This window comes from Odontesthes bonariensis, chromosome 13 (genome assembly GCF_027942865.1).
Source record: "Odontesthes bonariensis isolate fOdoBon6 chromosome 13, fOdoBon6.hap1, whole genome shotgun sequence".
NCBI lineage: Eukaryota > Metazoa > Chordata > Actinopteri > Atheriniformes > Atherinopsidae > Odontesthes > Odontesthes bonariensis.
In genome coordinates this window covers 21,097,828-21,125,665 of record NC_134518.1, presented here as the reverse complement: position 1 = coordinate 21,125,665, position 27,838 = coordinate 21,097,828, and the positions used below count along the sequence as shown (strand labels likewise).

Genomic DNA, 27,838 nt, shown 5'->3' with positions numbered 1-27,838 from the left:
AACTCTGGATCATACTGTATGGCAACATGGTTCACCACTTCCCTCATCTTTCTATCGAGGGAAAGAAGGATTTAGTGCAATGAGACTGTGTCTCTTTGGGAATCAATGAATCTATGTAGAGTCAGTTTTTCTTCAAAGAATCCCTCTTATGATGAATAAGAATGTTCAATTGTATAAATGTTTTTTGCAAGATGAACTTTGGTCAGTTGGACAAACTTTGGACACTGTGCATTGGCGACATCAGCAGCCTCATGTTGTGCACATGTTATGTGGGTATCGATCGATGCATCTGAGCAGGAAAATCGCTGTCCCGCACAGCAGCAGACAAGGCTGATAGGATTCCTGTGGATTTCTATGGCTCAAAAAAGTTTAACTCATCAGCAGAATAGGAATCTCTTGGGACTTTGGGATGTTGGGCAGGGCACACATCAAGGTCAGGTGACCCTTGACTTTTGCCTCCCGCTACCCAACCTTGGGATGAGAGTTCTGTCTCTGAGCAAAGGCTTAAATCTTTTGAACCAGATCAATGTGATGATGTATAGAGTATTTCACAGGAAGCTTGAGAGAAGAGCTCAATATATCTAAGTATAAAGGGACCCGCGGGGCAGCGGACATCACTAAAGTCACCGCTCTGTTTTTTTGCATATTTTCAATTAGCTCAAGCTCATTGGGTTGAAAAGTTAACTCTTAAAATACTACTTGAGATTATATCAACTGATATGTATCTTAAATTACTAGGCAAACTGTGATTTCCAATTCATACAATTGGGATTCCATGGATTCGACTTTAGCCTTGCAGCAGTACATCTTATTGTGTTCATGTGTTGGTTTTGGGTGTATTTAGTTAATTTGTTATATTTTAATTTCAGTTTCATAGCATCAAACTAACAAACTCAAAAAAGTGACCTGGGCAATAACCAACTTTACACCGGTGTATTTCTGTTAAAGCTGCCGTCGGCAACTTTTTTTTAGTCATATTAGCTTGAACTGTCATGGGATTCTGGAAGTAGAATATTAAATAGGCTGTTAAGGAAAAATCCCGAATTCTGTAGCTCCCTCTAAAGCCTGTAATCGTTCTTGCAAAAATCGAGCGCTCCCGGCTGTTTTTAACCAATCAAGTTAGGGTGGAGGAATCCTACCTGTCAATCACAGCTTGTGCACACGCTGCTGAGCGTGAGTCTGCCCCAGCTTTTGTGCGCGCACACTGGTGTGAACTCACGTGCACAACCTCGTCCACAGAGGGGGAGGGGTTTGGGGGGGCGGTTTGGAGCTTGGTAGAGATTGGGGGAGGGACCTGAAAGTTGTATCAGTTCGAATTTTCCGACTTTAGACTCGGAATTTTGAAAACCTGCCGACGGCAGCTTTAACAAAAGAGTAAAGACAGGAAAATACAGCATCTAACTTTTTACAGACAGATTAAGTTCAAATATTGTTTGTGAACCCCACTGACCACGCCGAAATGTGATCACAAAGGCTACGGCTACACGAAAACGAAACGAGGTTTTTTTTGAAAACGGGTTCGAAAATTCTTGCGACCACACGGAAACGCGCTGCTGTCCAGACGAAAACGATGAAACGAGGCAGTACACACGCCACTGTGTCACGCCACGCTGTGAGACAATAGAGAAGTGTTAAAATTGGCTCCCAGCGTCAACGTGTGACTGACGCAAAAACGTTTTAGCTGTAACAATGGAAACGAAACGAGGCCGTTTTCAAACTTTCCCACTCTGGAACCCGTTTTCAAAAACTATCGTTTTGGGGTAGTGGGAACGCCGGCTCCGTGTGGCCGCGACAGTGAAACGATAAGAAAAAGTATCGTTTACAGTGAAAAACGTTTCCGTGTAGCCGCAGCCAAAGATACACAAAGACCTTGCGGGTCACAGCAACTCGGTAAATGGACTTGACCAAGGATTAAGGGGGGGGGGGCTTGTTTGTCAGAATGAAATCTCACAGCACACTGATGGCTCATAAGTGACAAAACACCAATCTACCAGCCTCAAAGTGTTTTTTTTTTTTTTTTTTCTCCTGCTCTTTATGAGCAAGTCTGTTACCACAGAGCACAATATGAGTGACTGGAACGTTGTTGTGCCTGATTTACAGGGTCACTAACTTAATTTAAGTGCTAAAGCCAATATGATAACTTTACTGAGCGCTTTCAAGATTGCATTATTAGACTGATAAACATTCGATAAATATCAGTCCAAAAACATTTAAAAGGTAGGCCCCTCTTTTTTAATTTGTTTTCACTTCCCACTGACGTACTTTCCACTGCATGTGTTCTTTTGTTAATTATTAGTTTTAGAAAGAACAAGCACTTGAGTTTGAAGATTAGAATTTTTTTTAAAGAATCAAATAAATGATTACATTAATCAAAAAACTAAGCCCTCTTCACCTTCTAACCCTTTTTTAAAACAGAAACACAAAATCTTTTTAATTCTTCTCGAAGATATCTTTGAGAAGAATTAATTACTGCATCATTTCTCACAATATGTAATGTAATTGCAAAAGAGAGGATATTAATATTATCGACATTTCAGAATAATTTGATGGAATTGCACAGTGGATATGCAAAAAAGTGTAATTTTTTTAACTTGTGACTGGTGTAGGAGGCATACATGGATCAAACAACAACCAGGTGGGGGTTTGGAATTTCTCACCTTTGGAAGGAGCGAAAGTAAGCAGATGGCAGGCCTTTAGGGTCCATAGCACATTGTCGACAACGAATTACAGTCCAGAGGGGAATGGGATGGCTGATAACCTCCATCCCATGGTTCCATCTGCTGAATCCTAAGCAAGGACAGCGCATGCAGACAAACCCAAACAATGACATCTTGCAAATGTGATGAAGAATTGTGCAAAAAGATGAGGGGAGAAGTTTTTTTTTTTTTTACTCCTTCAGGACAAGCAGTTTCCCTGGAAAATATGGATGCAGCGTTCGCTAATGCAGCAAATCAAAATGCATGTTTGGAATTTGTTCAATTGAAATTATGATAATTGTCACTTTTCGAATCACAATAACCTTGAGTAAAAGTGCATAATAAAAGAGTGATGGTGATGTAACAAACTAAATTAGATGGTCATTCAAAAGGCTGGCCTTTGTACAAAGCATCCTTCAGACAGTTTTCCATTTAAAGCCCCTCTGTCTGGCTCTTTGGGGCGATCCAGAAAAAAAAGAGCTTATAAATAGCAAGCAGACATTGTCAAAAAGTACATGCCAAGCCTTTCTTTTGTCCTGCTGAAACAAAAGTGGCCTGTTGTGTTGTATACATTCACCAGGTTTCAAAAAGGGCTTTCATCACAATGGGACTATCTAAATCTTACAGTGGCAGGAACAAGGCAATGTTCTCAGAACAAGGCAGAATAGGAATAATGTTTATAATTGCAGTTGTTTCTCTATTTCCTCCAACTGGGTTTAATCTAGCTCCATTCATGCCCATGATAATCACAACATAGTCAGAGAACCAGAATTACTGCCACACTCAATTCATGCTGTTATAATTACACTGTGGGCATTGGCAGGATCCACCAAAACCACCGATTTAAACGACATAAACTACATAGATACACTTATTCATTTTAATGATATCTCAGATGTCTCAATATGAAAAAACTGACGTTAGAAAGACTCTTTCTCTGCTCTCGGCCAAACCTTAGACTCTATAGTGTTCAGCCTTTGTGTGACAGCGGGAGTCCCTCTGCCTCCGCACACCTACGAGGGGCCACTACGGTAAGAAATCAAAGCCTCTGCTATAACAACAGCTGTTTCTACTTATGTAATGGCTGCAGGACGACTGTTCATATCCTGGCTCGTTGAAGCTGTCACAAATCATTAATCTCCGGCTTGTCTGTGGGGCCACGCTGTCAGGTTGCCTTTGGACATCTGTGGTGAGACAGAAGCAGGACATATCATTTAAGCAGGTGCCTCACACCTTGGTAATCTTACAAGATAGCTAAAGGTGAATCAAACTCACCTGCAGCGCGTCTGCCAACGGACTTCTCCATCAGCACATCAGTAGGCTTCGCAGCAGCATTATTTTTTATACACAGCAAGGCACTGAAATACGACACTGAGGGAGACCACCTGCCCTCTACTGGTGGACGCCCGTGACACATAACGCTCATCTAATTTTGAACGTGTAAAATGAACGAGGCATGAAATCCAGGATATCAACCACGAAAGATCTTTCCTGTGTTATTATCCCCCTTTTTTTTAATAATCTACTTATTGCTGACATTTTGCAAATAAGAACAAATAATTAATTATGGCTCTGAACCGTTTAAGGGAGATGTACAGCCAAGCTCATAATTGCTTTTTCAAAGACTAGCCTTGGAAGTAATTAGAGGTTGCAGTAAAAACACTAACTATTCAGATAATCAACTTGTCATTAACACCTTGGGGGCTGTATTCTTTCATCAGCTTGACCCTACTTGGAAAACACAGACTCCCCATCTGAGCTACAGACGTTACTCTTTAGGCCCAAAGTGTTAGTGGATTGATTAGGGCAGAGGTCGTTGTGTAAAACTCTCGGCATGCTTGTGACCTAGGAAGTTATTGACCAAACAGAATGGACTGCATCATACTTTTCTGCAAGGCTGCTGTTCATAACCCTCATATTGAGAGAAGTTAACTAATTAGGCTTTTTTTTTTTCCTGGAACAAAAGCTCTATTTATTGTGTGACCTTTCCACTGACAAACTGGAGTGTGATTGAATGTCATTTTAATTATGGAGAGAAACTCATCTTTATTGATCAAATTAAGGCGACTGGTTGCAGAAGGAACTGAAACGTGTGCTCCGATGACATCGGGTTAGAAATCACCATATCTGCCCGGCAACGTATCTTTTAAAACTCCTGGCTCGCATCACTGGATATGTTGTTCAGCTGGAGGGACTAGAACATTACACTGTCTTCAGAATGTATAGTACGTTTGATGTTAAAACTTCCCAAAGTCTGGCCAAAGATCCATTTCCAGTTGCGGATGGTTAGTGTTGTGTGTTTTCAAATATTAAAGTTACAATAAAAGGCAACAAATGAGTTGCATCAGACACTTGGTTGTTGCCCGATCACGTCGCGGTTCATGATCATTTCACAGTGTAAGTTGCAAAGAACTGTAAATAATATATGCCTTCCACAACATACCAGTGTTGTGACAGCAATGAAGAGAAACAATACCTCGCTTTCAGTGGGAAGTCATGCACTTTTATTCATGGTTAATTTAATTTATTTACAGTATTTCAACATCAATAGTTGATGTAGCATCCGCGGATCACTCTTTTCACAAGGAGGGAAGACAGCATCCTATTTAATTTTGTTATTTTCCCATTAAAACCTGAGAAAACATCAAAGGCAGAATGATTTAATTAACAATATGGAGAGTCTGTGTACAGCCGTCTGCATTTTGCAAATTACTCTTTGCTGAGAATAAGAGACTTATCAGGCCCATACAGACATCGCTGCACACCTCAAAAGAAGTTGTGTTGACACAAAGAAGGGGGAAATACATGTCTCCCCCAGACAGAATTATCCACTTCACAGGTATTTTCAGTTTACAGTTTCTAGGTTGGAAAATTAATACCCTTTCTTCTTCTGCCAGTAGAGTTTACAATCCTTTGTTATGTTTACTGTGAAGTGTAGACCGAATGAAGGGTAGAAGGAGAGTTGTGTCATTAATGGAATATCATTGTGATTTGCTCCTTATAGTGTTTAAATTCTTGACGATAGTTTTTGACCGGTAAGTGTTTGGAGGAAGCTGTTTCTAAATGATTATTCCCTTCGTGCCACTTGGGTTGGGCAGCTTTCAGTCTGTTTATCACTACTTGAGGCTAAGATGTGCAACACAGCCAGCAAACTCCACAAAGTACTCTCAACATGTTTATTAATGACTATGAATAATATTTGAGATGAAAATGGAAAGAAATACCAGCAGGGGCATGTTAACCACTATAAATGGTAATTGTCCAACCTTTCTCTTTAAAGGCCTTTATGAATCAAAGAGCAAATGGAAAAAGAGGGGATGGAAGCCAGATACATTCCTTGGAGCTTCTAAGCACTGACATTATTAGCTTTTGTTTTAAAGTCTCCCAAAGAATACTGCTGTCATTGTTTTTCATTCTTTCATTAATTAATATTTTGTCTAATTAGATTCCTATAATGGATTAAGAACTAAATTGATATGGGTCACATGCTCACAAATTGGTAATTATATCTGTTATACTTGTCAGAGAGATGGGTGGATTGACTCCAGCCTATTATATCTACTTTAAGAGTGAATGTTAGGGAGAGGAGTTGAAGAGATGTTATGCAAGGCTATATCAGGGGAAACCATTAGCAGTTGATGGACAACATATGGACTGTATTTTAGTTTGGATCCCCTGATGCCTCCCTCTTGTTGTGTAGACGGAGACATTTCCTTTACCAAAAGCATGCTTTAATAAAGCAAAATACCTGAAATTGTCTCAATTGTGTTTACAATCTAAGAAACAACAAGATGAAGAGCTAGAAGAAAGCTTACGTCAAGAGAATAACGTGATAGAAATAGACAAAAATTGAAGGAAGAAGCAAGAATCATTTCTTTTTTAAAGGTGACACCTCCACTCGAGTCAGTATCATACCTACATTTTGTTGCAACTCTCCTCCTCATGCTTGACATTTCTGGGTTAGAAAGTTCCTGTTGCAGGTTACCTCTGTCATGTTACACATAATTTCACATTAGGATATTTCCACAGAATTAATCTTTTTCACGGTCGAGGAGTGATCTTGTTCTTTGATACTGGTCACGAGCAAGTTGCCACAGGTGAAGGCAAGAGAAACACGGAGTGCTGAGATTATAGAGATGTCTCATTTGATAGAATCACTGTAATTACAGGCATGTAGTAAGTTGTTCCTGAAAGCCTGCACATTGTGCTGGCTAATGCCATTATCTGAATGACATTTTAATTCACATTATTTCATGGGACAATGAAGAGAAGGCATGTGGTGGTTCATCATTTGTTTTAATAATCACTTTAATTATAGCTTAAATCAATCATGGATGACCTTTCGTAGCACTTGATGAACAACAGATTTCTTGCAAAATAAACAATGAAGCCATCAGAACATAGTAAGAAACAGAAACATTTACTTCTACTTCTTTTACTACAACTACTACGACTGCTATTACTACGACTGCTATTACTACTACTAACAGTAATAACAATAATAATAATACAAATAATAATAAAAATAATAATAATAATAATAATAATAATAATAATAGATATGCTTGCATATTTCCTCTTGATTCACCGCAGATGAGAGCTTAGAGGGGAGATGGACATGCTGGGGGTAGAGTGAGAGTATTGAATATCATCAATCAGCATTAACCATCAGCTCTGAGCTATTGACTGATGATTCACTACGGCAGAATCTTCTCTGACTCTAAAATGAAAAGCGGCAGCAGCGGCAACATGAGGCAGAGACACTCAGTTGATTGGCACCTCATTGAGTCTGGCGGGGGAGCCTTTGATTGCACTAGCTGTCAATATCAAATAATTGTTTTTCTTACATACATGATGCCCTCTGTTTGTTCTCCTCTTTTTATTCCTTTGCCTTTTTTTGCTGCAGGGTCTCCAGTTGCGAGACTGTCCTCCTCCTCAATACGCGCCCATGAGGCATTTGTTCATGCAGGTAGATCTAGCCAATTATAGCGTTCAAAGACTAGGTGGCCTCTAGTGGTCACAGGAGAGACTGTGAATGGTAAAATGTGAAGGGTAAAAATGGCATCCATGACAGTATGGTCGTGTTGTTAGAAGCATATTCTTTAGCCTAAACCATAATTGCTTTTGTTTTTTTTTTAACTCTACTTATGTCATTTTGATTTGTAATCTTAACCAATTGATGTTGGCAAAAGTGAGGTTTTGCCGTGACATGTTGTGTTTACATGTGAACAAAACAATTAGTAACGAGGTTTCCATGAGGATAGTGGTTGCATTGTATAAAGAATGTATTTCAGACCTAACCATGAATTGTTTTCTAACTCTAAGCAAGTGATGCTATCGTTTAAATCCAACCATGAAGTGACAAAAAATATTTTAGTAAAGTATCGTTTTATTGGCAGAATGAAGGTTGGTCTCTCTCTTATGTCACATAAAGCCCATGATGGAAAACACGGTGTTTAGCTGTACAGTGCTTCAGTGTGCCATTGTGAGCTAATTTGAGGGATAAATTGGAGAACTTAAAGCTGTTTGAAATATACTTTTTAGTGCATAATATAATTATCTTTTGTTGAATTTGTTTTAAATTTAACCTACAATGACTATTATATGGGTGCATTTTGTCTCTTTTTGATACTGAGTTAAAAAAAGTAAATTAATAAGTGAAAAATGAAAAAATCTGTCACATCATCTTAATATCAAAATATTAAGATTCAAAGCACATGCCAGAAAGCTTGTTCAGCATCATGTGGTAGTGTCTGTCTTTCCTAGCCATCCAAGAGTGTGCTGAAGTAGCCAGTTATGCCTTGAAGCTTTAATTCGGCTGCTCTCAATTATCATGTTAAGGATGTCACTGGAATACGTACACTGACCAAACTTCTTTCTTGCTGTGTATTCATCGAAGTCAGGCTCAAAATTAGTTTAAAATCTTAAATGGCACCCATAACTGCTAGAGGAAATATTCAGGGCTGAGAAGGCAATGCCGTTTTCCACCCCAAGGTCAGCAGAGAAGATGAGATTTAATTGAAATTGAAACTGCCTACCTGATAGTTTGAAATAATTAGCAGTGTCAGAGTGGAGAGAGGGAGAGTCACGGATGAGGACAAATAAAAGGGACATCTAAGATAAAAATGGCAAGCCATCAATTCTGGTGAATTGAATGTCACAGTGATTGACTGGACTTGACTCTGGAAGTCAAACAGGGAACTCAAACAAGAAATACAAACTGTAAAGGATTCAGAAACTTTCTCAAAGGTTGATATCGAGAGGATTTGTACAAGGCCATTTTCGCTCGAAAATATAGGATGTTTTAGAACTGATTCGCTTTGAATCCCAGTCTCGTGTTAAACTTAAGATGCCACTAAATGTTCATTAACATTAAAGACCCTGTGTTCAGCAAACGCACTGTCAAGGTTGCATGGCTCCCAGAATAATGTGCCCTGCACTGCAGCTTTTTCCTCCCATCCCTAAAACAAACTCCACAAAACCCTCAGTAGCAAAAGACTTCAGAATGCACCTCTGCTAGGCCCAGCATTTCCGCACCAGTCAATAAAAGGGAAATGAATTGTATCAGAGCTGCTGTCTTTGCTCATCCTGAATAGGAAATTATCATAGAGATGGGTATTGGTGCCTTCAAACACTGAATTACATAGAGAAAGCACCTGTTTGTGTTTCTCTCATACAGGCATGCACACATTAGCTTGAAATAAAGTGGAAGATGAAATTGGCAACAGTGATGTCACTGTAACAATGATGGTTCTGATGATTTTTTTCTTTCTCTTCTATCAAACTTTGTACATCTCCACGTGGCCCCCTTCGCTCTGGTGAGACATTAGAGGAAAAAAAGGAAACAGGCAAAAGAATTGTGACTGACATACAGTATCCACACCTCTTGGTGGGTGTGGGACAAAATAAATGACACAAAGAGGATGGCACCTAAGGACAAAATGCAAAAAATGTCCTCAGGGCATGACAGCACCACAAAATCAAAGATGTTAATTAATGTGATGTTAATATCTGATAACTTACTTTGAGCTAAACAGTATAAAAGACACTTGGGTCAATGGGTGGCTGACAGTCTTGATACTGCAAAGAAGTCGCTCTTTCTACTGTCTCCCTCTTTTGCGGATATATGTAACCTCTGGAGTGTTATACATACATAGACAAATCACAGCCACACAGAGAACTGATTGCCTTGCTAGAAAAACACATTTAGATTGCAACGGCAAACAGTGACTATATTCAGCAAGGTGAAAACAAAATTGACTATAGAAAGCAGATACAGTCATTATTACAAATGCAGTTTTTATTTATAAGCAGAACTTACCTAAATACTAATTATGAGTATAAAATTATGACTTAAACTTGCAATTTCACCAAAAAGTTATGATGTAGAATAGGATCAGGGTACATTTTTGTATATGCAACAGCTGACCTTTTTCAGTAGCATCGATACTAACGCAGACTCCATTAAATGTCATTTGGTCTGACAGCAAAACTTAAATTATTTGGTTTGATTATAGGGCTGATGAAAACCAAGCTGGTCTCACATGAATACATGAATTGAGCCTGACTTGTTAACACCGCATTAGCGGGTACAAAATATGTAAAGGTTATGCGCCAGTACCACAGAGAGCTTGTTGGCTATCTGTTGTTACAAGAGAGGGTCTTATGAAAGTTTTTGAACCTGTCACAATTTCAGTTCTAAACATATTCAACAGGTGTAAAAGTCTGTACAAGATGGCTCAAGGGGTTTGTTGATGGAATTACATGCATACCCATTAGCCAGGACACCCAAGTTCATCTCGATTCAAATCCAGTAGTCTCTACACGATCTGTCAGTCCTGGTTGCCAGGGTGACAAGTCCCATCTGATCTTTGTGAAAGGGTTTAAGATTAATACATTCAGGAAAGATCAGAATTTTAAACTGGTGTTTTGAGACCGCCCCCCCCCCCCCCCCCCCCCCCCAAAACGTACCCATGTCGCATTTGTTTATGCAGGCAGATGGCGTATGTGACAAAGAGTATGTCACTTTTAGTGGTTATAAGAGCAATGAAGGTGTATGAAGGGTAACCAAAAACTACTTGGGTAATCCCAACCCAAGTAGTTTTGATATCTAACCGTAACAAAACAATGTTATCCTAAAAGCCAACCAGAAAGAGTAGCTTTGGGTGCAGCATGTGGCGTTTGCATGTACACAAGGCAACCAGTCATGGCATCCACGAGGGGTGAATGTCACGTTGTAAAAGTAATCTATTTTTTTTACCATGTTCCTATTCTAACCTAAATCAAGTAATGCTATTGCCTTACCCCAACCAGGAAGTAACAAAAGTGTTTTAATAAATCTCTCACAAAAACATGTCGATCTCAATCTCACACTAAAGTCAGCGGTTGAAAATGCAGAGCTTAGCTGCTTGTTTTGGTGTCACTTTAGTGACTATCAAGGAACTTTGTGAACTCAAAGTGAGGAAAATATTATATTATTTCAAATGAGCTACATTTCACACTTAAATTAAAAAAAAAAACAGTAATACCTTGATACCCACAGCTCAAAAATGGTTTGCCTGGTGTCTCCGGTGTGTTTTGGTACCTGCATGACACCAAAAAAACAATGTTGGCTCACAGGTGTCTTGTTCAAAAGTCTTCCATTCATTTCATCCTACCACTGCCCCCCATCTGTTCACAAAAACAGATGTTGGTGTCTCTTTATAGTTGAACGAAGAAGTCACCGTGTGCTCCATAACCTGTTAATTGACTTGTTTATCTCACGTATTTCAGTAAGATCCCGTTGCACAAAGACTATTATGTTGAGGCTTTTTCTGTCTGTGGATAACGTAACAGCAGCAGCTATTTTAAGTATCAAAGTATTCGAAGTTTTAGAGATGTTTGTCACCTCAAGCTGATGTTTTCCCCTCACAGATTTAAAAGTATGTTCTAGTTTTCGTGTCATTGTTTATGGGCTTCACTTTATGCCTTTTTTTATTTATTTTTTGGTTGTTTTTTCAGCCGTCGCTCTTTTACTCCCACTCTCTCCTCTCCAAATGTCTATCTATGTCTGTCGCTCCTTCTGTTGAGAATGCTAGTCGACAGTGTCTGCACTCAGCACACCCCAAATAAAGTACGCGGTGACAGAAACATTAACACAAGCCACTGAGTACCTCTGTGATTTTAGCGAGAGTGTTATCTGTCAGCCGGGGCCTGGAAGAGTAAAAAGCACACATCTGAACTTTCAGCTGCCGGTGTTTGGGTGGAGGATTGTGACAGTCAACATCAAAACAGTTGAAAGTAAAGCTGTGATTTATTGAATGTGCCGCTTGTGTCTGCTTTTATGTTTGCCAGTGATACATTATATGACTTTTCTTCTGCTTTCAAGAACATGGCGATGCGAATGAATTAAACATGTTAAGCAGGAACAGGTCTTTCTCTGAAAGCCTTACCCTTTTCACGATAACCCCTTTTTAGACATTCAGTGGACTTATCACAGCGTATAAATAGGACAGAATTCATTATTCAGGGGAGGTTTCAGTGAAAAATTAATAGTTGTCCCCAGAGGAGGGTCTGTGGTGCTTTGGAGAAGGAAAACCTTTAAAGTGTACATGCTCAGGGGACTCTGGAGAGAGGCTGCCCCTCATATTAAAAGCTTTACCATGCTACACTACACATTGATATTGGAAATGTAAGTTTGCTCATCACTAATGGCTGTGACTAATACCGTATACAGTCTGCATTCATGCCTAAGCTGTCTGCAAAATATTTTGAGGGGAAGAGAAAGAAATGGAAAGCGAAAAGAAATAGAATGAGTGTCTGCTTAAGATGCTGACAACTTATACAAATTCCACATTTAAAGTGTCGCCAAGCAGGACAAAACACCGGGAGTTGAGCTGCTGACATGTGGAGGCTCATTTTTGTAACCGCATTAGATTATTTCACTCAGAAGTGCCTCACAATGTAATAAACCTCCATGCAAGAGAAACACAACAAAAAGTGTACATCAGGTCCTCCTCTCAACACTGTCATAAAAGAGATTACATTTTTCACCATATCCAGATTACTCGTGTCCTAAAGTCATGTTGCTGCTGGTGCTGGATTGTTTTCAGCCTGCCAGTTATCAGTTGAAAGATGGGCTTCACGATGCCTTTGTATCCACTTTCTATCTGCCTGGCCATGGAGGCAATAACAGTAATGTATGGCTAAGGGAAAACAGCTAATCATCAATGACTGTAAGATATATGGCATATAGAGTGGCACCTTGTTTATTACCCTCTCTTTTCCTCCTGCGGTATCCGTCGGCTCTACAGACAGACCTCCGGATCCGAGAGCTTCTTCAATGTTAATTTGATTCATTCTTGTTTTCCATAATAATTGGGGGCAATGGGTCAGTGTGATGAATTTGCTTGTTACATGACACAGGGTGTAGCACGTCAGTGACGCTGTACAGTTTGTCTCTGCAGTCTCTCCCATCATGTAAAACAGACACTGCATTTTTATTAGCTATTTTCTGAAAATACCTAGTTGTTCCCGGCTCGTACATTTCACATCATCTCTTCATTTGATTTTTAAAAGGAAAACTTAAGAGTATTATAAGTTATAAGTGTTTTTTTTTAGATCTAAATCATGTCCAAAAAATAAAAGAGAGGATTGTGTTGATGCTATACAGTCCGATCTTCTTGCAAATACCAGACCGCATCTCACTTAATCAGCCTATTTTCTTTTCTTTCTTAATCCTTCTAAAATATTTTCACTTCCTATTCATTCCACACTCTGTATTTCCATCTCCCAGACCTCACGTTATCCACACAATATGGAAATGTTCAGCCATTCATCCATGTGCAATGAATTTTAAGGTGGACTCATTTTTTTTTTTTTGTCTTATAAATATACATTTATGTATAACCCCCTGTTCAGCAACAGCACACCTGCACAGTATATCTGCAATATCATCCAGCGCCTGCGCAAGTGCAGATTTACAGAGAGGAGAGTGAACGGCTGCCACGTATGAGATTTTAAACTGAGAGCAATCACTGTATGCGTGTGTGGGTTCATGTGTGTGCAACTACGTGAGCGTGTCTTGTGTTTCTACCCCCCACAGAACTTCTGTACCTCCTCCTCTGTGTGTCATTGCGGTGATGAGCGCTGATTGCAGATTGTTATGGTGTTTGCACCTCTCATCTATCTGGCCCATGCTGGTTATTTGGCCAGGCCTGATTGTGTTGATGGTGACACCGGCGTCTTGTCCTCGGGTGGGAAGGCCCGGTAGTAGTCCGGGCATAATGAAAGAGATGTAATCAACCGGTGTCATGCAGAAGAAAAAAAAAATGGAGTTTATAAAAAAAACTGTTTCTGTGTTCTGCCTTCCCAACTGTGTTCTCCGCTGATGGAAATCACAAAAATGCAGCTGTAGGTGTCGGCGCTTGCTTTTGTGTAAACATTGTATGCTGCGGCAAAATGAAATTTTGAGGCTCTTTTTCTCCCCTTGACAACAAAGGTGACTGAAAGAAAATGGAATTTACATTAAATTAAGCCCATACACTTTTCTCTATGTTGTGTAGTCTCACTGGAGAAATGGGTGCTTCTACCTACAACGTACTTTTAATCAATAGCAACAAGAAGAAAGTGTTTGGCACTTGCTTGTTCAGGAGATCCTTTTTCTCTTTGTGCACTTTGTCCTCTCTCCGTGCTTTGTTATTTGTTTTGGTGTTCTAATCTCTGCCAAGTCAATAATATTCTTTGTTGTCTGAAATTGTGTGTCGGGAACAAAAAGGTCTCCTCCTTTTGTTGAAAGTACCTGTCTGTGACTTTTCACTCTCTCTCAGACTCCCAGATAAAGTAATCATTAGATGTTGTTTTCTGCCTGCAATTACTTTCAGTTACAATGGGTCAAACACTCGGAAAGCAAAAGGGGTCGCGAGAAGACAAGGCTAGATGGATTACAGGCGAGGAACTGTATAGGTCCCACAAGCGCTGATAAATACGTATGTGGCTCAGAGACTTATCGTTGTCAGCGGCGTCTCCGTAAATGCATCAAAAGTAATTAGTCTAGAATATATATGGACAACCTTGCTCCCTTCTTATCTCAGTCACATTGTCTCCTTTTAAAAAAGGCCATTCCTTACTTCTGGCACTATTTGTTTTAAAAAACAAAAAGGGAGCAATGGCTCCGCCGTTTCTTATGTCTCACTTTGTATCACTGCTCCATAGAACTGCTATGAGATTGGTTTTGGTTGAAAAATCTGTTTCGTCGTTATTAAAGCGATCTCATTACCATTCATCGGCACTCCAGTCTTGGACTTAAGTTGACCACAATGAAAATGACAGCTGTTACTGCCTCCACCAGGGATTATACTTTACCTCCCTCTGATAAAAGTGAAGAATCCTAAATAACATTTAAGCCTGACGTGAAGAGGAAGGAATACTTTTAGGCTGATTGCCATGGATACAGGCTTTTCTCCATAGAAGAAGACCTTGTCTCAGAACTTGCAAACTCTTACTTCATTATTAATGTAGCACATAAGCAAGACTTACAAGTATGACATGTAATTTTAATTTCTTTCAGAAACCAGTCTCCCCTGAGTTTGAAATATCTTTAATGCAGCTCGAGTTCATACACATCATTAAAACTGCTGCGTGAATCACTCACAAGTGTGCAACTTAAATATCCTCCTGAGAAACAGCATCCTCGTATGAGAACATGGGTTCTCATAAAGAAGACCCAAGTCTCCACACGAGGACTTTTTTTTTTTTTCTTAAAAAAAAAATACATCCTGTTCAGAGGCAATGCTAGGTTTTATCGTGTTCCATTCATCTCAAATAGCCAGGAGAAATGAAGAAATGTGTGAAGTTTTAAGCCAGGGTTATAAGAGGATATGAGCTAACAGAAAGAAGGGAAGTGGGCTGCCTTGTTTTTGTAGTTATGTGAAAGTGAGACATTCGTCCATCCTTTAAATGATGTTTGTCAGAGCTGTGATGCAAGTAACGGCACCTCTCTTTTCACTCCATCACCAAGTGGTTTTAATGGGCCTATTATTATTAATAACCATCCATTTGCTTATCCAGATTGAACATTTGGAGTGGGCATAAGGCTGAGTGAGGAGATAAAGTCTAATTACAAACCCAATTATTCTTAGTGAGATTCTATTTTTTGAAAGAATATGTCATAATCTTGTGTTTCTGCCTTCCGTCTCCCAGATACAAGAGCCACGCTTGAGTACCTCGTTACTTTTTGTTTTCATTCTCTCATCCATTGCCTCCTCATATCACAAGAGCACGTAATATAATGACGTTTATGATATTGTTTGCACTCCTGATAATTGTATTATATGTACTACTTCAGAACGGTGCTGTAACTCTTGGTGAAAGACAGGCACTCTGTTTTATGAAGGCTCTTGCATTCTCTGGCACTATTAAACCTGTTGATCCCAAATTATCTGATACTGAGAGGGGGAGAGCGCAGGGTGATATTGCTTTGGGTGGTGAAAGGTTTATTTACTTGGCTGCTACACACTGGAATATGTATGAGCACTTGCGCCTCTCTGGATGTTGTGTAACTTGATGAAATAACCTTTGTGGTCTTTGCAGCGAATAAAAATAACCATGCTGCATTGTGACAGCACACATTTTCAAACCATGGATGATAAAAGTTTTTAAAAAATTATAATAATTCATGCTTATGAGTTGGATTTATCTTTAATAATAATGGACTACAACAAAAAGCTGCGGCAGTGTATGTTGACATGTAGGCAGGACACATATCATTTGACAATGCCAGTGAATTGTTTGATAGATGCAAGCAAGGTTCGGGCAAAAGGAAAAAAAAAAAGTGAAAACTGTACAAATTAACAGTGTAGGATGATTCGGGGGGCCTAGTCCACCTTCCTGATGCCTGTTTGAACAATTTAATGTCCTAGATGCATGCAATTATCCCTTTAATTAGCAATAATGAGTTTGTGCATGCTGAAATAATGAGCTGAATTGGGATATGTGTGCAGACCTTAATGTGAAGCTCATCAAGATGTAACAAGCTCTGTCAGTAAATATCATTAACTGTCATGTTAAATATCTCATACCATTGTGCTGCAGAGTACCTATCAGCTGGCTAATGTACATCCTACCTATATGTGTGACGGAGAGTGTCTGTGTGTGTTTCTGCATGTGAGATCATGCCATGTATGCATTAGTAGATTTAATGACCGCCACGGAAAAAAAAAAAAGTGCAGAAAATGGATGAGTGGCTACAGCCAAATATAATACCTATTGAAATTTCATTACTCCAGATCAGATTTCCTGCTAGTAAGGCTAAAGAACAACGTGATAAGGTTCATACATGTGCTGCTCACAAAGGATATATTAAATCATAGTCATGCTACATTGATGCCAAAATATAGCCGATTATCTTTATATTACGGACTGTGTTCATTTTCCTTTCCATTAGCCTGCAGAAGCAGGAGCCTCAATATTTGAGTCATTGCTCTTTTTTTTCCCCAATCCCATTACAAGCTGTTTTAAAGCAGGACCCGGTATGCAAACACCAAAATGTGCCTAACATAAGTATACAGTATATCGGCGGCACTGTATAAACCTCACCTTGTATCCAGTTAAACTACAAGCTGCAGTTCCTCCAGTGTTTTTTCTAAATAAAAAACATATTTAGCACTGCTTTGCATGTCATCTCTTCCCAACACGTGTTCAATGTTCAAACAAGCTGTAATGTTTGCCCGCACGGACGGAAGGTCAGCTGAATGTGGATGCAGCGGTGTTCGATCTGCGGCAGGCCAAAGGATGTGTTGATGTTGCAGAACAAGATTGCTGTAGGCTACCGCTGGTATTGACCTTGTGTACGATCGCAAGATCAAGAAGAAACTTTGGCACTTTGTCCAGGAATACACAGGCCATGGATAAATGATCATCTTGTGGCACGGGCTGCTTCGAATCAAATCATGAACTGAACGCCATTGAATTTGTGCAGTCAGCAGCAGTCAGACTGCAGCTGAGCTGTTGTTAGATGCCGAGTTGACACTGCAGAGTTACTGAACAGGTATCAGGGTTATTTTGCAGCCACATCACCGCTACACAGTGAAGATAAATCATCTCAAATGAGAACAGTGAGTCTGATCTCTCTCATGCTGTCTATTACTCCCCATTGTTTGCCATTATCCCCACTTGTCTGCCATTCAAATTTCCTTGAAGGGAACACAGAAAAGAATGTTCACACCATCAGGGGATCCGTGGCATCAGTGATGTGTGATTTCTCCCGAAAGCTCCGTGGGGTACAGTTGTTTCCCCTGAATACAAAAGACAGCAGCATCACAATCGGGCTGCGGCATACCTCGAACTGACAAAAGCAGCAAGAGCTGTCAGCGACATCACTCAAGTCATGCTCCCACTCTCCCAAACCTGCCGCTGCCTATCCAAACTGTCCTACCGGAAAGGAAAATAGTACAGGCCCATGTCTTTGGTAGAGGTTGGTTTTGAAAGATTTCATGCAAATTGTGTATGCTTCTGCATCTATAACTGCCATTAATTAAAACGGTGGGAAGTTATAGATAAGGGATGGGCTGGGGGCTGCTGCCTGCTTTAGTTTTTTCAAATGGATGAGATTCCTTTTTTTAAATGAACTATTTTCTTTACTGAAAGCCTGTATGTTTGTTGACAGTCTCACGTCAATTAATTTTTTATGAAAACTAAATTCTTAAACTGTGAGCGACAAGAAATTAGTCACCTGAGTTGTTATCTGACAGTAACATTCTTCACTACAGGAACATTCAGCCTCTTCTTCCAGGTTTTAGAAGGATAGGTTTGTGGAAATTGTCAAATTTCATGTGCAGATTATTACATTAATATCAAATGCAACAGATATTAGACATAGAATGAGGTCTCAGACAGATTCAGAAAAGTAGTTGGATGAGATAGCCTCTTCTGTTTTAACACTCTTCTGAACAGATCAGATATCGATTAGACTCGTGCAATGATTGATTTAAGGTCTGCATGTAATATACGAAATCTTTAACCTCCATTTCATTTTAGCACGATTGTAAGTGAAGAAAAAAAATTCAAAGCATAATGAATCTTGTGAAACTGTCCATTTGAAGTTCCTGCAGAGGTATTTAGGCATATTATATAGAAGGCCAACACTGTAATCCTCCCAATTAACAAGAGTTACACAATTAACTAGATTTACATCAAAAGGACGTGTTTGGAAAGTAATGTATTAGGTCTCTATAGCCGCTTTCGGACTGTAGGAACCTTTGACAGTTCTAATAACCTTTTAATCCGCGGGGCTGTTTTCTCCCGTGTTCGGACATACAGGAACTCGGGGCTTTCTCCCTTAGTTCCTATAACTATTTAGCTCCTTCTCCGAGGTCGGGTCTTTTCATAGTTCTTATAGAACGAATCTAACGGAGGTGTGTGGTGGTCGGTAGCTACGCCCCATGTCATGCTATCACGGCTGAAATGTTTCCTCATAGACACAGACACAACCGGAGCGTGTTTAATAAGTTAAACTTACACTGGTCTCATTTGTCTGCAGCGCTCTGCTCTCCTTTCTTCCTTCATGAAATGAAAAAGTATCGTCTCCTGACTCTCTCTGTGAGCTTTTCCAGCCTCGATATTAGACGCCTGATGTGATCGTCCATGATTAATATCACCATCATGCAGACAATGAACACAGTGGCCTCCCCACTCTCCATAATAGCTTCTTGGTGGTGTTTTTTCTACTCTCCTTACTTTTACCGTTTTGTTTTGTGTTTGAATGTAGCGCTAAACGGCTAACGGCTAACGGCTAACACGTCACTGAAGCAGACGGCTGCGCGCGGCGCATCAGTCCCTATCAGGTCCCGACTCATGTGCGAATGCAGACTGAGGCTACGTGCCCACGACAACGGTAACGACAGATAAACGCAGAACATTTTCGACAGATGTGCCTATCTTGCACACGGCGACGGCGTTTTTAGGAGTTCAAAACGGAGAAAACGCAAACGCCCTCCAGAGTGGAGATCTTGAAAACGATCCAACCTCTCGTCGCCGTAGGAACAGTTCAAAACGCAGAAGTGCGTTTTTTGCACACATTAAGTGGGTAGTTCTCCATGAACGACTCCCATATCTCACTATATTTATTTTGGACACTCTCCCAATCCACATTATCCACTGCCTTCCTGGCTTTGTAGTTCAGTGTCGTGTTCAGGAGCAACTGGACCTCATCATCTGTCCAAACAAAGTTTGAAGGCGTACTGTTGTTGCTGCCGCGCTTCGCCATTTTCTTCCAACTGACGCGGAGGAAGTAGCCACAAAACAGGCATTTCTCATATTTATTAATATATAACTCATATAACAATACCAAAGGTATTGTTGCTACTGCCACCTACGTCCGGGGCATGCATACTACATCGGCAAACTGCGAGTTTTATGAGTTTTATGAGTTTTCCCTGTTCCCATGGATAGACAGATATCCACCCCAAAGCGCTCGTGAGAACGCAGATAAATTGTGGAGGAAAAAAACGGACATCTGCGTTTATGCTTCAGAGCGTTGTCGTGGGCATGTAGCCTGAAACAGTTCCGCTGGGGAAGGATAGTTATCATAACGAAATTCAAGAAGGGTAGTTCTGATAACTACTTTCTTAGAACGGTCTGTCCGAAAGCGGCTAATGTCAGCCCAGACCTGCTCTGCATGTGTATATTTTGCACTTTTTACTCAAGCTACTCACCTACTGCTATCATAGGATTTGCTAGCAGAATGTCAATTAAAATATAAATTTGTGAAAATACCTGAACACAACAGAGCTTCTAGCAACTTTTATAAGACTAAATTATACTTGTTTATTCAGGTACATTAAACTGTCAGTCAATGGAGATCGATCCACAATGCGGAAATTCTCACAGGTCAAATAAAGGTAGCCTCACCTGCGACAGTATGGATCAATTAAATTCAATGGGCAGTGATGACTCCGAGACAGAAATACAACAAGCATGTATTCAACTGCATTACCTCACGGAAAACATTAGCACCCCAAAAAAGCTTCTCCAGCAGTAAGAACACTTGGAGAAAGATTGAGTCGAGGCAGAGTAGAGAATTGGCTCTACCCTATTGTGCTAGCTCAGAGAATGAGAAAGCATCCATTTTTGCCTTAATGAAGTTAGTGACCCTCTGAAAGGTGACACATTTACCACCCAAGGGATTTATACACTCCTGCTCCACCGCTCCAGTTCAATATAGAGAGGACAGATTTGGCTCCATGTGGGCCCTCCAAATATATCCTCACAATTTATGCCATGTGATTCATTTTCAGACACTGCTCTGATAATTAAAGTTGACACAATGCTATTCGATCAGGGGAGGCACAAACATACGAGAAAGGTGTTCCCTGAACCATTCTGCTCCAATCTTGATAGTTCTGACTGACATTACTGACATGATGAGATTATTTATTTTCATTCAGCAGAACACAGTGAAACAATAAACTAAGTTTTGCAGACATCTGTGAAGGAGAGCATGCAGAACTAAGTGTAATGGAAAAAGTCTTTGCAGTACCCGGATGTAAGACTACTTAATTATTTACAGCGTTCTTACTTATGCAAATACACTAAATAATTTCTACATGGCAGCTTGAAACTGAGTCCTGCAGGAGCAATGTGATGTTTGAATGAGGACTCCCTTTCCTTTGCATGGTCTAAGAAACATAACACTTCAGGCTTGGGGTTGCCTTCATGCATACTGTTTTACATTCTAATTATCTGGCATGACAGGCTTTATTGCTAAGTCTCTGTGCTGAGGTCTTATCCCCGACTCATTCCACATGTGATGTCAGTGTCGGGATAATGAGATAAGATAGTTAGAGTGCTTAGCTTTGCACGCTTTCCTCCTCATTCGGTTTTCAGTTATTTCATCCCTTCCATGTCGGAAATGTAAATGCTTGCACGGCGTGTAATAACTTTACCTTATGTTCATTTATTCCTCTGTTTATTCCCCTTCATGTTTCCTCATTGGTTTATTCTTATCCTTATTTTTTCACCCGACGATTCTTTTTATGCCGTTCTGTCGCTTCATACGCAAGATTCCGGAGCAATAAAATTTGTTTCTTTGAGTACCAAGTTTTCTTTTGTCACCATATTTATTTTGGTTTCCCGATAAATCAAAACAGCATTGGCAGTGATCAAAATACACAATGCTTTGTTAATACGTTCATCAAATATTTAACACATTACAGCCATTCCGAGACACAAACAGTGAGACATATTTTTTTCCAACTCTAATTAAGCAACAGGGAATTCAATGCATATTGTAGGTAAACAGACAGAGTCATGGGAATACCAATGGAAATTAAATGCTCTGTTAGTGTTTTTCTCATTACAAGATGAAATTAAACATTTATCACTGACTTTCATTTCACTAAAAGGCTGACATTTAGTGGGTCAATCTCTGATAAGATGGCAACTTTTTTTCTATTTCTATTATGATTCCTGAGTTCATTCACCACTTCGACTTGACCCATGTGAAATCATTGCATTCCAGCTGCACTCTCAGTATGTTCTGACCTCGTGTATTGAATGTGTTGTTTTCTCTCATTTTTACAGCCATCGAGGTGAACCTGCAGAAAGCCATGGCTGAGGCCTCTGAGACCTGCACCCAGGAGTGCTTAATACTGGGCCACTCCGACAGCTGCTGGATGCCCCCAGCCCTGGCCCAGTTCCAGAGTCCTGGCAACAACAGCCCCACCTCCAACCCTACTACCGCCACCATCGCCACCCTCCCCTCATTTGGTTTCCAGCAGAGCTGTTCCCGGGGAGTAAAAGCAAACATGGGCAGCATGGGGATCATGGATGGCCGCCATACTCTGGGCAGGTCTGTGCCCAAAAAAGATGAACTGGACAAAGGGATCAACCGGCCGCAGTTCTACAACACCCTGGATAGACACTGCAGTAGTAAGAAGGAGGACCCTGTCAAGGTCATCCCCCTGGCAAGCTTCTCCTCGCCCGGGCAGCAGACATCCACTGGCGGAGGCAGCAGCCCCTTCTTACACGAGCACCAGCTGTAATAGTAAAAGACAGATCTCCATTGGCCTGACATCCACTGCATATGACTCAGTTTTCATAGGTGGTTTCTGACTTTATGTTTAGTATGTATGCATACATGTGGAGGTATGCATACTTTGAATAAGTTCGGTCAGCTCAAGCTTACCAATGAAGACATCTGAGAATGGATGAGACATGATGATGTAATCAGACCAAATCAAATGGAATCAGTCTGACAGCTTAAGCATTTAAAGGAAATGTAAGTCTCAACGCATCAGACCCATGTATAGTAAATAAGAGGTAGTTCTGTACCAAAGGAGATCCATCGCAGAAAAAAAAAAAAAAGACAACTTTGCTTTCAGTTTGGTGATGCTTGCTTAGTGACACGAAAGGGCACTGTTACACTTTAAGCTCCTTTGGCCTAGCATAGTAAGACTGTGTTCTAAAAGACCATTTCCTGGCACAGAAACAAATGCAAATGCAGTACTTTGTGTTATGAGTGAGCTAAATTGGGCTAAATGTTAATTATGAGCTCTGGGTTGATGGTGTTTCTGTTCAAGTTCTTGTGAAGTATCGCTCTTTATAACACGTGACACAAACTCCTTTGGTAGTAGAAGAAGTTTCTTTTGTCTTGCCTGAACATGTTTCAGAAGTCTATTTTGGGTCAGGGGACTGCAGAAGGATTGTTTTTTTTTCAAAATGTACAAAGCATAAGTAGGCCAACAGCACAGCATCTTCATCTTTTGCAGTCATTGTCATCATGGACCAGTACATAAAAATACAAACCGAAATAACACAAAATCCTCGCTCATGCACACTTGCATACTCTTGATGTTTTCCATATGGTGATTGCTTCATCCTTGCCAACTCTATTAAGAAAAATGTTCACTCCAAGCATTATCTCAGTAGCTTAGTCTTGAAAGGCACAGACAGATGTGCTTTGGAAATGTAGCCTTTGTTTTTCTCCTTTTGTTTCCATTCTTCATATTTTGCTGCTCAGAAACCTTCACATAATAACGGCTATGGAGCCAATTATGAAATTCTCAATCTAATTACTTTGATGCGTGATCTCGGTAGCGACCCTTACTGTGTTTAGAGGTTTGGAATGATTTTACTTCTTATTCTCAAAACATGCTCTGCATGTACAAAGACAGAGGAAAGGTGGCAAAAGTTCAGAGACAGCAGCTTTTTATATTTCCTCTGTTCTTATCATGTTATTAACACCTATGTTCCTGCTATTAATTTGTATCCACTGCTTTTAAACGGTAGTTACCGTGGGCTGTAAAGTTTCTGATATTGGTTTTTACTATGTGTTGACACTACAATAACAGACCAGGCTGCAAAAAAATTTCAAAGCCCCCAAGTCTAACTGAATTATTTATGTTGGTGTTATTTTTGCAGTTATCACTAGAATAGACACTGGGACCAATTGAGAGGTCCACCCAGCAGGCTGTTCCTCACTAGGTTTCAAAAGGAAACTGCATCCCTGCTTGAACATGCAAATTGTTGTAATGATTCTAACTACTGCATACTAACTTGCCTTGTAACAGATTGGGTGCAGCATAATGTATTGCTACAGCAATAAGTGACTTTGCTGATATCCATTTTTCTTTCCGGTAACATCCAAGCCAGGTGTCTACATCATCAGGTATATGATTCATGCGATTCATTTACTTCTACCATCTTGCAAATTGGGAACAAGCCTAAATCTGTAATGCAACATGGTATTCTCAAGGGAAAGTGCAAAGGAAAGTGTGTGTTGTATGCTCTTAGCTATTCTGTTCTCTCAAATCAGGATTCCTTACAAACAATATCGAGGATTTATCTGATAGTCAGTGAAGTGATCACTTAAGGGGGCAGTGTGTCAAGGACACAGAAAGGACGATTCAATTTCAACTCGGTCAATTATAAAAATGAATTTAACTTTTTAAAAAAGGCAACTTAGATAAACCATCCTGTTAGCGTTCATTTCTGAAAATGTCTTCCCTTGAGAATCCAATTTCAGCTCAATTTCCAATACTTTTATATAACTATTGTTTTTCTCTCTCTCTCTCTCTCTCTCTCGCTTTTCATCTCCTCTCATTGTTTTCGGACGGACACGCAGTGTCTGTCTACATTTTTAATCAAAAGGAGCACATATCAAAGGGAACATGCATCATGATGTCAGTGAAGATTGGAGTTTTATCACTCTACCAAGAGCAGAATCAACTCTTCATATTGGAGACCCCCAGAATGTGAACCAAAAGTTGCCTCATAATTCTTATTATTCTTTACAGTCTCTTCTTACAGCTGTGTAAAAAAAAATCAGGGTCGATGAGTTGGTTGAAAATTCCCCTTTCAGGTATAATAATAATAATAATAATAATAATAATAATGATAATAGGACATGTTCTCTCACATGTACTACAGTAAAACAAAAAACATCTGCTCTTAGAGTGATTATCAATATGACAGACAACTTCCCTCTTCCTCATATCGCGAAAGGAAAGAGTAGCTATATATGGAATATGTATGGGATAATAATAAATAACCGCTGTAATGGAAATGTGATTGTTTGAAATGACTGATCACACATGTACAGTAAGCACAAAATCATCTATCTGTAACTCGACACTGTGTTTTTGCTAATTCTGTCTACAATGCTTTTTTCTACTGCAGTGCGGCAGCAGCAACATTAATTGAAAGACAACTTCTGGAACGAATGGTGTAATAACTGCATGAATGTACACCAGGAGTATGTAGCTTTTGATAGTGATTTGAGTTTTTCTTTACTGATGTCTTCTTGGGTGCATTTTTTTTATTATTTTTTTTTATGCCACATGTCTTTTCAGAGGTAATTGTATTGGTGGATTATCTATTTAATTCAAGAGCAAAGAGAATGGCGACTCTTTCAGTGTCAAAAAATGTCTCAAAGGAATGTTGAACAAGGGAAAATAATGACTGCCCATAGATTTTCACTTTACATGATTTTGCTCTCATTGTTTTAAGAGAATGGTAGAGACAGTGACAATACTTTAGTGACAAACAACTTAACATTTCCTCTTTTTCTCTATTTGTAGTATTATTATCTATATTTTCTGTTCAAAATGTGTGCCATGGTCACGGAGTCAAGTTAGCGCCACTGGTTGCGCAAACTTTTTGGACTTGGACGAGGCATTTTGACACTTCACTGCGTGCTTCATGCCTTCATCATTACAATCAGTGTTAGTGCTGATATTTGCTTCTCTACCTGTTTGTCTGTCTGAAAGAACAAAACAACTCTTATACAGTGTACACGTTCAAACCGTGAGTCGAGTGTGTGTACCACTCACACTTCAACACGTACAGAAATATGAAACATCTATACTGTCAGGTGAACTGGATTTTAAATTGTATATAGCGGTACCCCTAAAGAACTGTGAGTAATGGTTACAAACTGGACAGACCCTAGATGAAGACAAAAAAATTGAATTTACGTTGTACACAATGAGGAAAAAGGGAAAACATAAGAAGTGATGAGATGACAATCTCTGTTGTAATGTAAATTAATACATATGCATAATATTGATGAGTGTGTTTGAATGTGTTCAGAAGTGATCGCGTATGTGCGTGGGTGAGAGCAGGTGTGTCCCCTTGCATGTATGTGTGTGTGTGTGTGTGTGTGTGAGTGGGCGTGTGTGTACTGGCATGCACCTTGCCAGAGCATTTTATGTACACAATGTATCTTGTACAAAAAAAAGAACAGTATCAAAATATGATATAAGACTTAAGTATATGCTTGTAAAAAAAATAGTCATCAGTGAGTCAGGTCAAGTTTGCTTTGAGAGAAGGCTTCAATGCTTGCCAGCAAATCCGTATCGGTCAGTAAAAGCTATACAGTCTGTGTTGTCATGCCTTTGTAAGATATACCACTTAATTCTATAAAAAAGAAAAAAAAAATTACCTTCTGTATGGTGAAATGATTTTTCTTGTCATTGAATTTTACTTGAGTCATTAAAAATTGAGACCTCAAAGAAAACGCTGATCATGCTTGTTTTTAACTGTGTGTTGTGTTTCGAGACCATACTACCACCATATTCAAACCTGGGATGCAACATTTTGCTGTCATTTTTTCCAAGAGCGAACACTGCTGATGAGATGGTTCAACCTTTGGCATTCATAAGTTAAGCGAAGAGAGAAAAAAAAAAAATTGTTTTATAATATTGGAAATATAGATTGAATTGAAATGTTATTAAATTTTTTTCGGAATACACAGAATTCAACTGTTTGTGTTATTCTACAAGTCAGTGATCGCTGACAGTGATATAAATGTAAGGAATGTCCTACATCTCCATGGTATTCCTGCATGATACATTCAAATTTCCAGAGCTTGCCAGAATTAAATTGGCCAAGAATGCTTATAAGGGGGAATGGAGATTATGTTGGAAGATGCAAATCATCCTGCAGGTTTATTCATTGCACTCTTCTATTTCCTTCCCTCCCTCCTTTTCTTAACTTTTGCTCTCTCAGCTTTCAATGATTCTGAGGGATTCTTGACTCTTGAAAACTCTTTGGAAACTGCTTTTCCAAAAGTACCTCCTCTCATAACAAACTTACCACAAACTGTACTCATCATTTACTTCCTTCTCCTCTCACACCCCTGGACTTAACTAACTAAACATTTACTCCCCATAGCTGCTGCTTGATGTTGCAACCGTTTCTTGTAAATTGTTCTTTAAAACAGGGGTTCCCAAACTTTTCCATGCCACGGCCCCCCAAACAGTATTAGCTTCTGGCCGAGGGCCCCCTTTGCAAACCACAGACAATGCTACAAAATATGTAGAGAAACATAAACTTTTATAACGTATTTTCTTTCTTTTATTCATGGACAGTAGCTTGCCGTGTGAATGCAGCATGACTAAATGCTCTTCTTTACGTCTGAAGAAGTCAATCGTTTTTTCGGACTCTGCCGGATGTTTTTGTATCAAGTGACGCTGAAGTTTCGAAGGTTTTAAACACTCATTTGAGAGGGTCTCCAGACAGAGGACGCATTTCGGGCAATCGTGGCCATTTTTCTGTATGGCTGTGAATCCAATCTTAAAGGGATACGCCACCCACAGGCCAAATTAAGTGTATCCCCGCATTCCCGAGACATAAATAAGTGTGTGGGAGCGTTTTCCTGGCGACCC

At 39.7% G+C, this 27,838-nt stretch overlaps 1 protein-coding gene across 1 annotated transcript in view; it reads left to right on the top strand.

The window, feature by feature from the left end:
* The window catches only part of pcdh11 (protocadherin 11), a 126,000-nt gene extending 99,162 nt beyond the window's left edge, over positions 1 to 26,838 (top strand). Inside the window, exon 7 of the mRNA XM_075481530.1 lies at positions 22,254 to 26,838. Within this exon, the coding sequence (XP_075337645.1) occupies positions 22,254 to 22,714 (461 nt within the window). The 3' untranslated portion in view covers positions 22,715 to 26,838. The remainder of the gene's footprint in view (positions 1 to 22,253) is intronic.
* Positions 26,839 to 27,838: the final 1,000 nt, after the last annotated feature.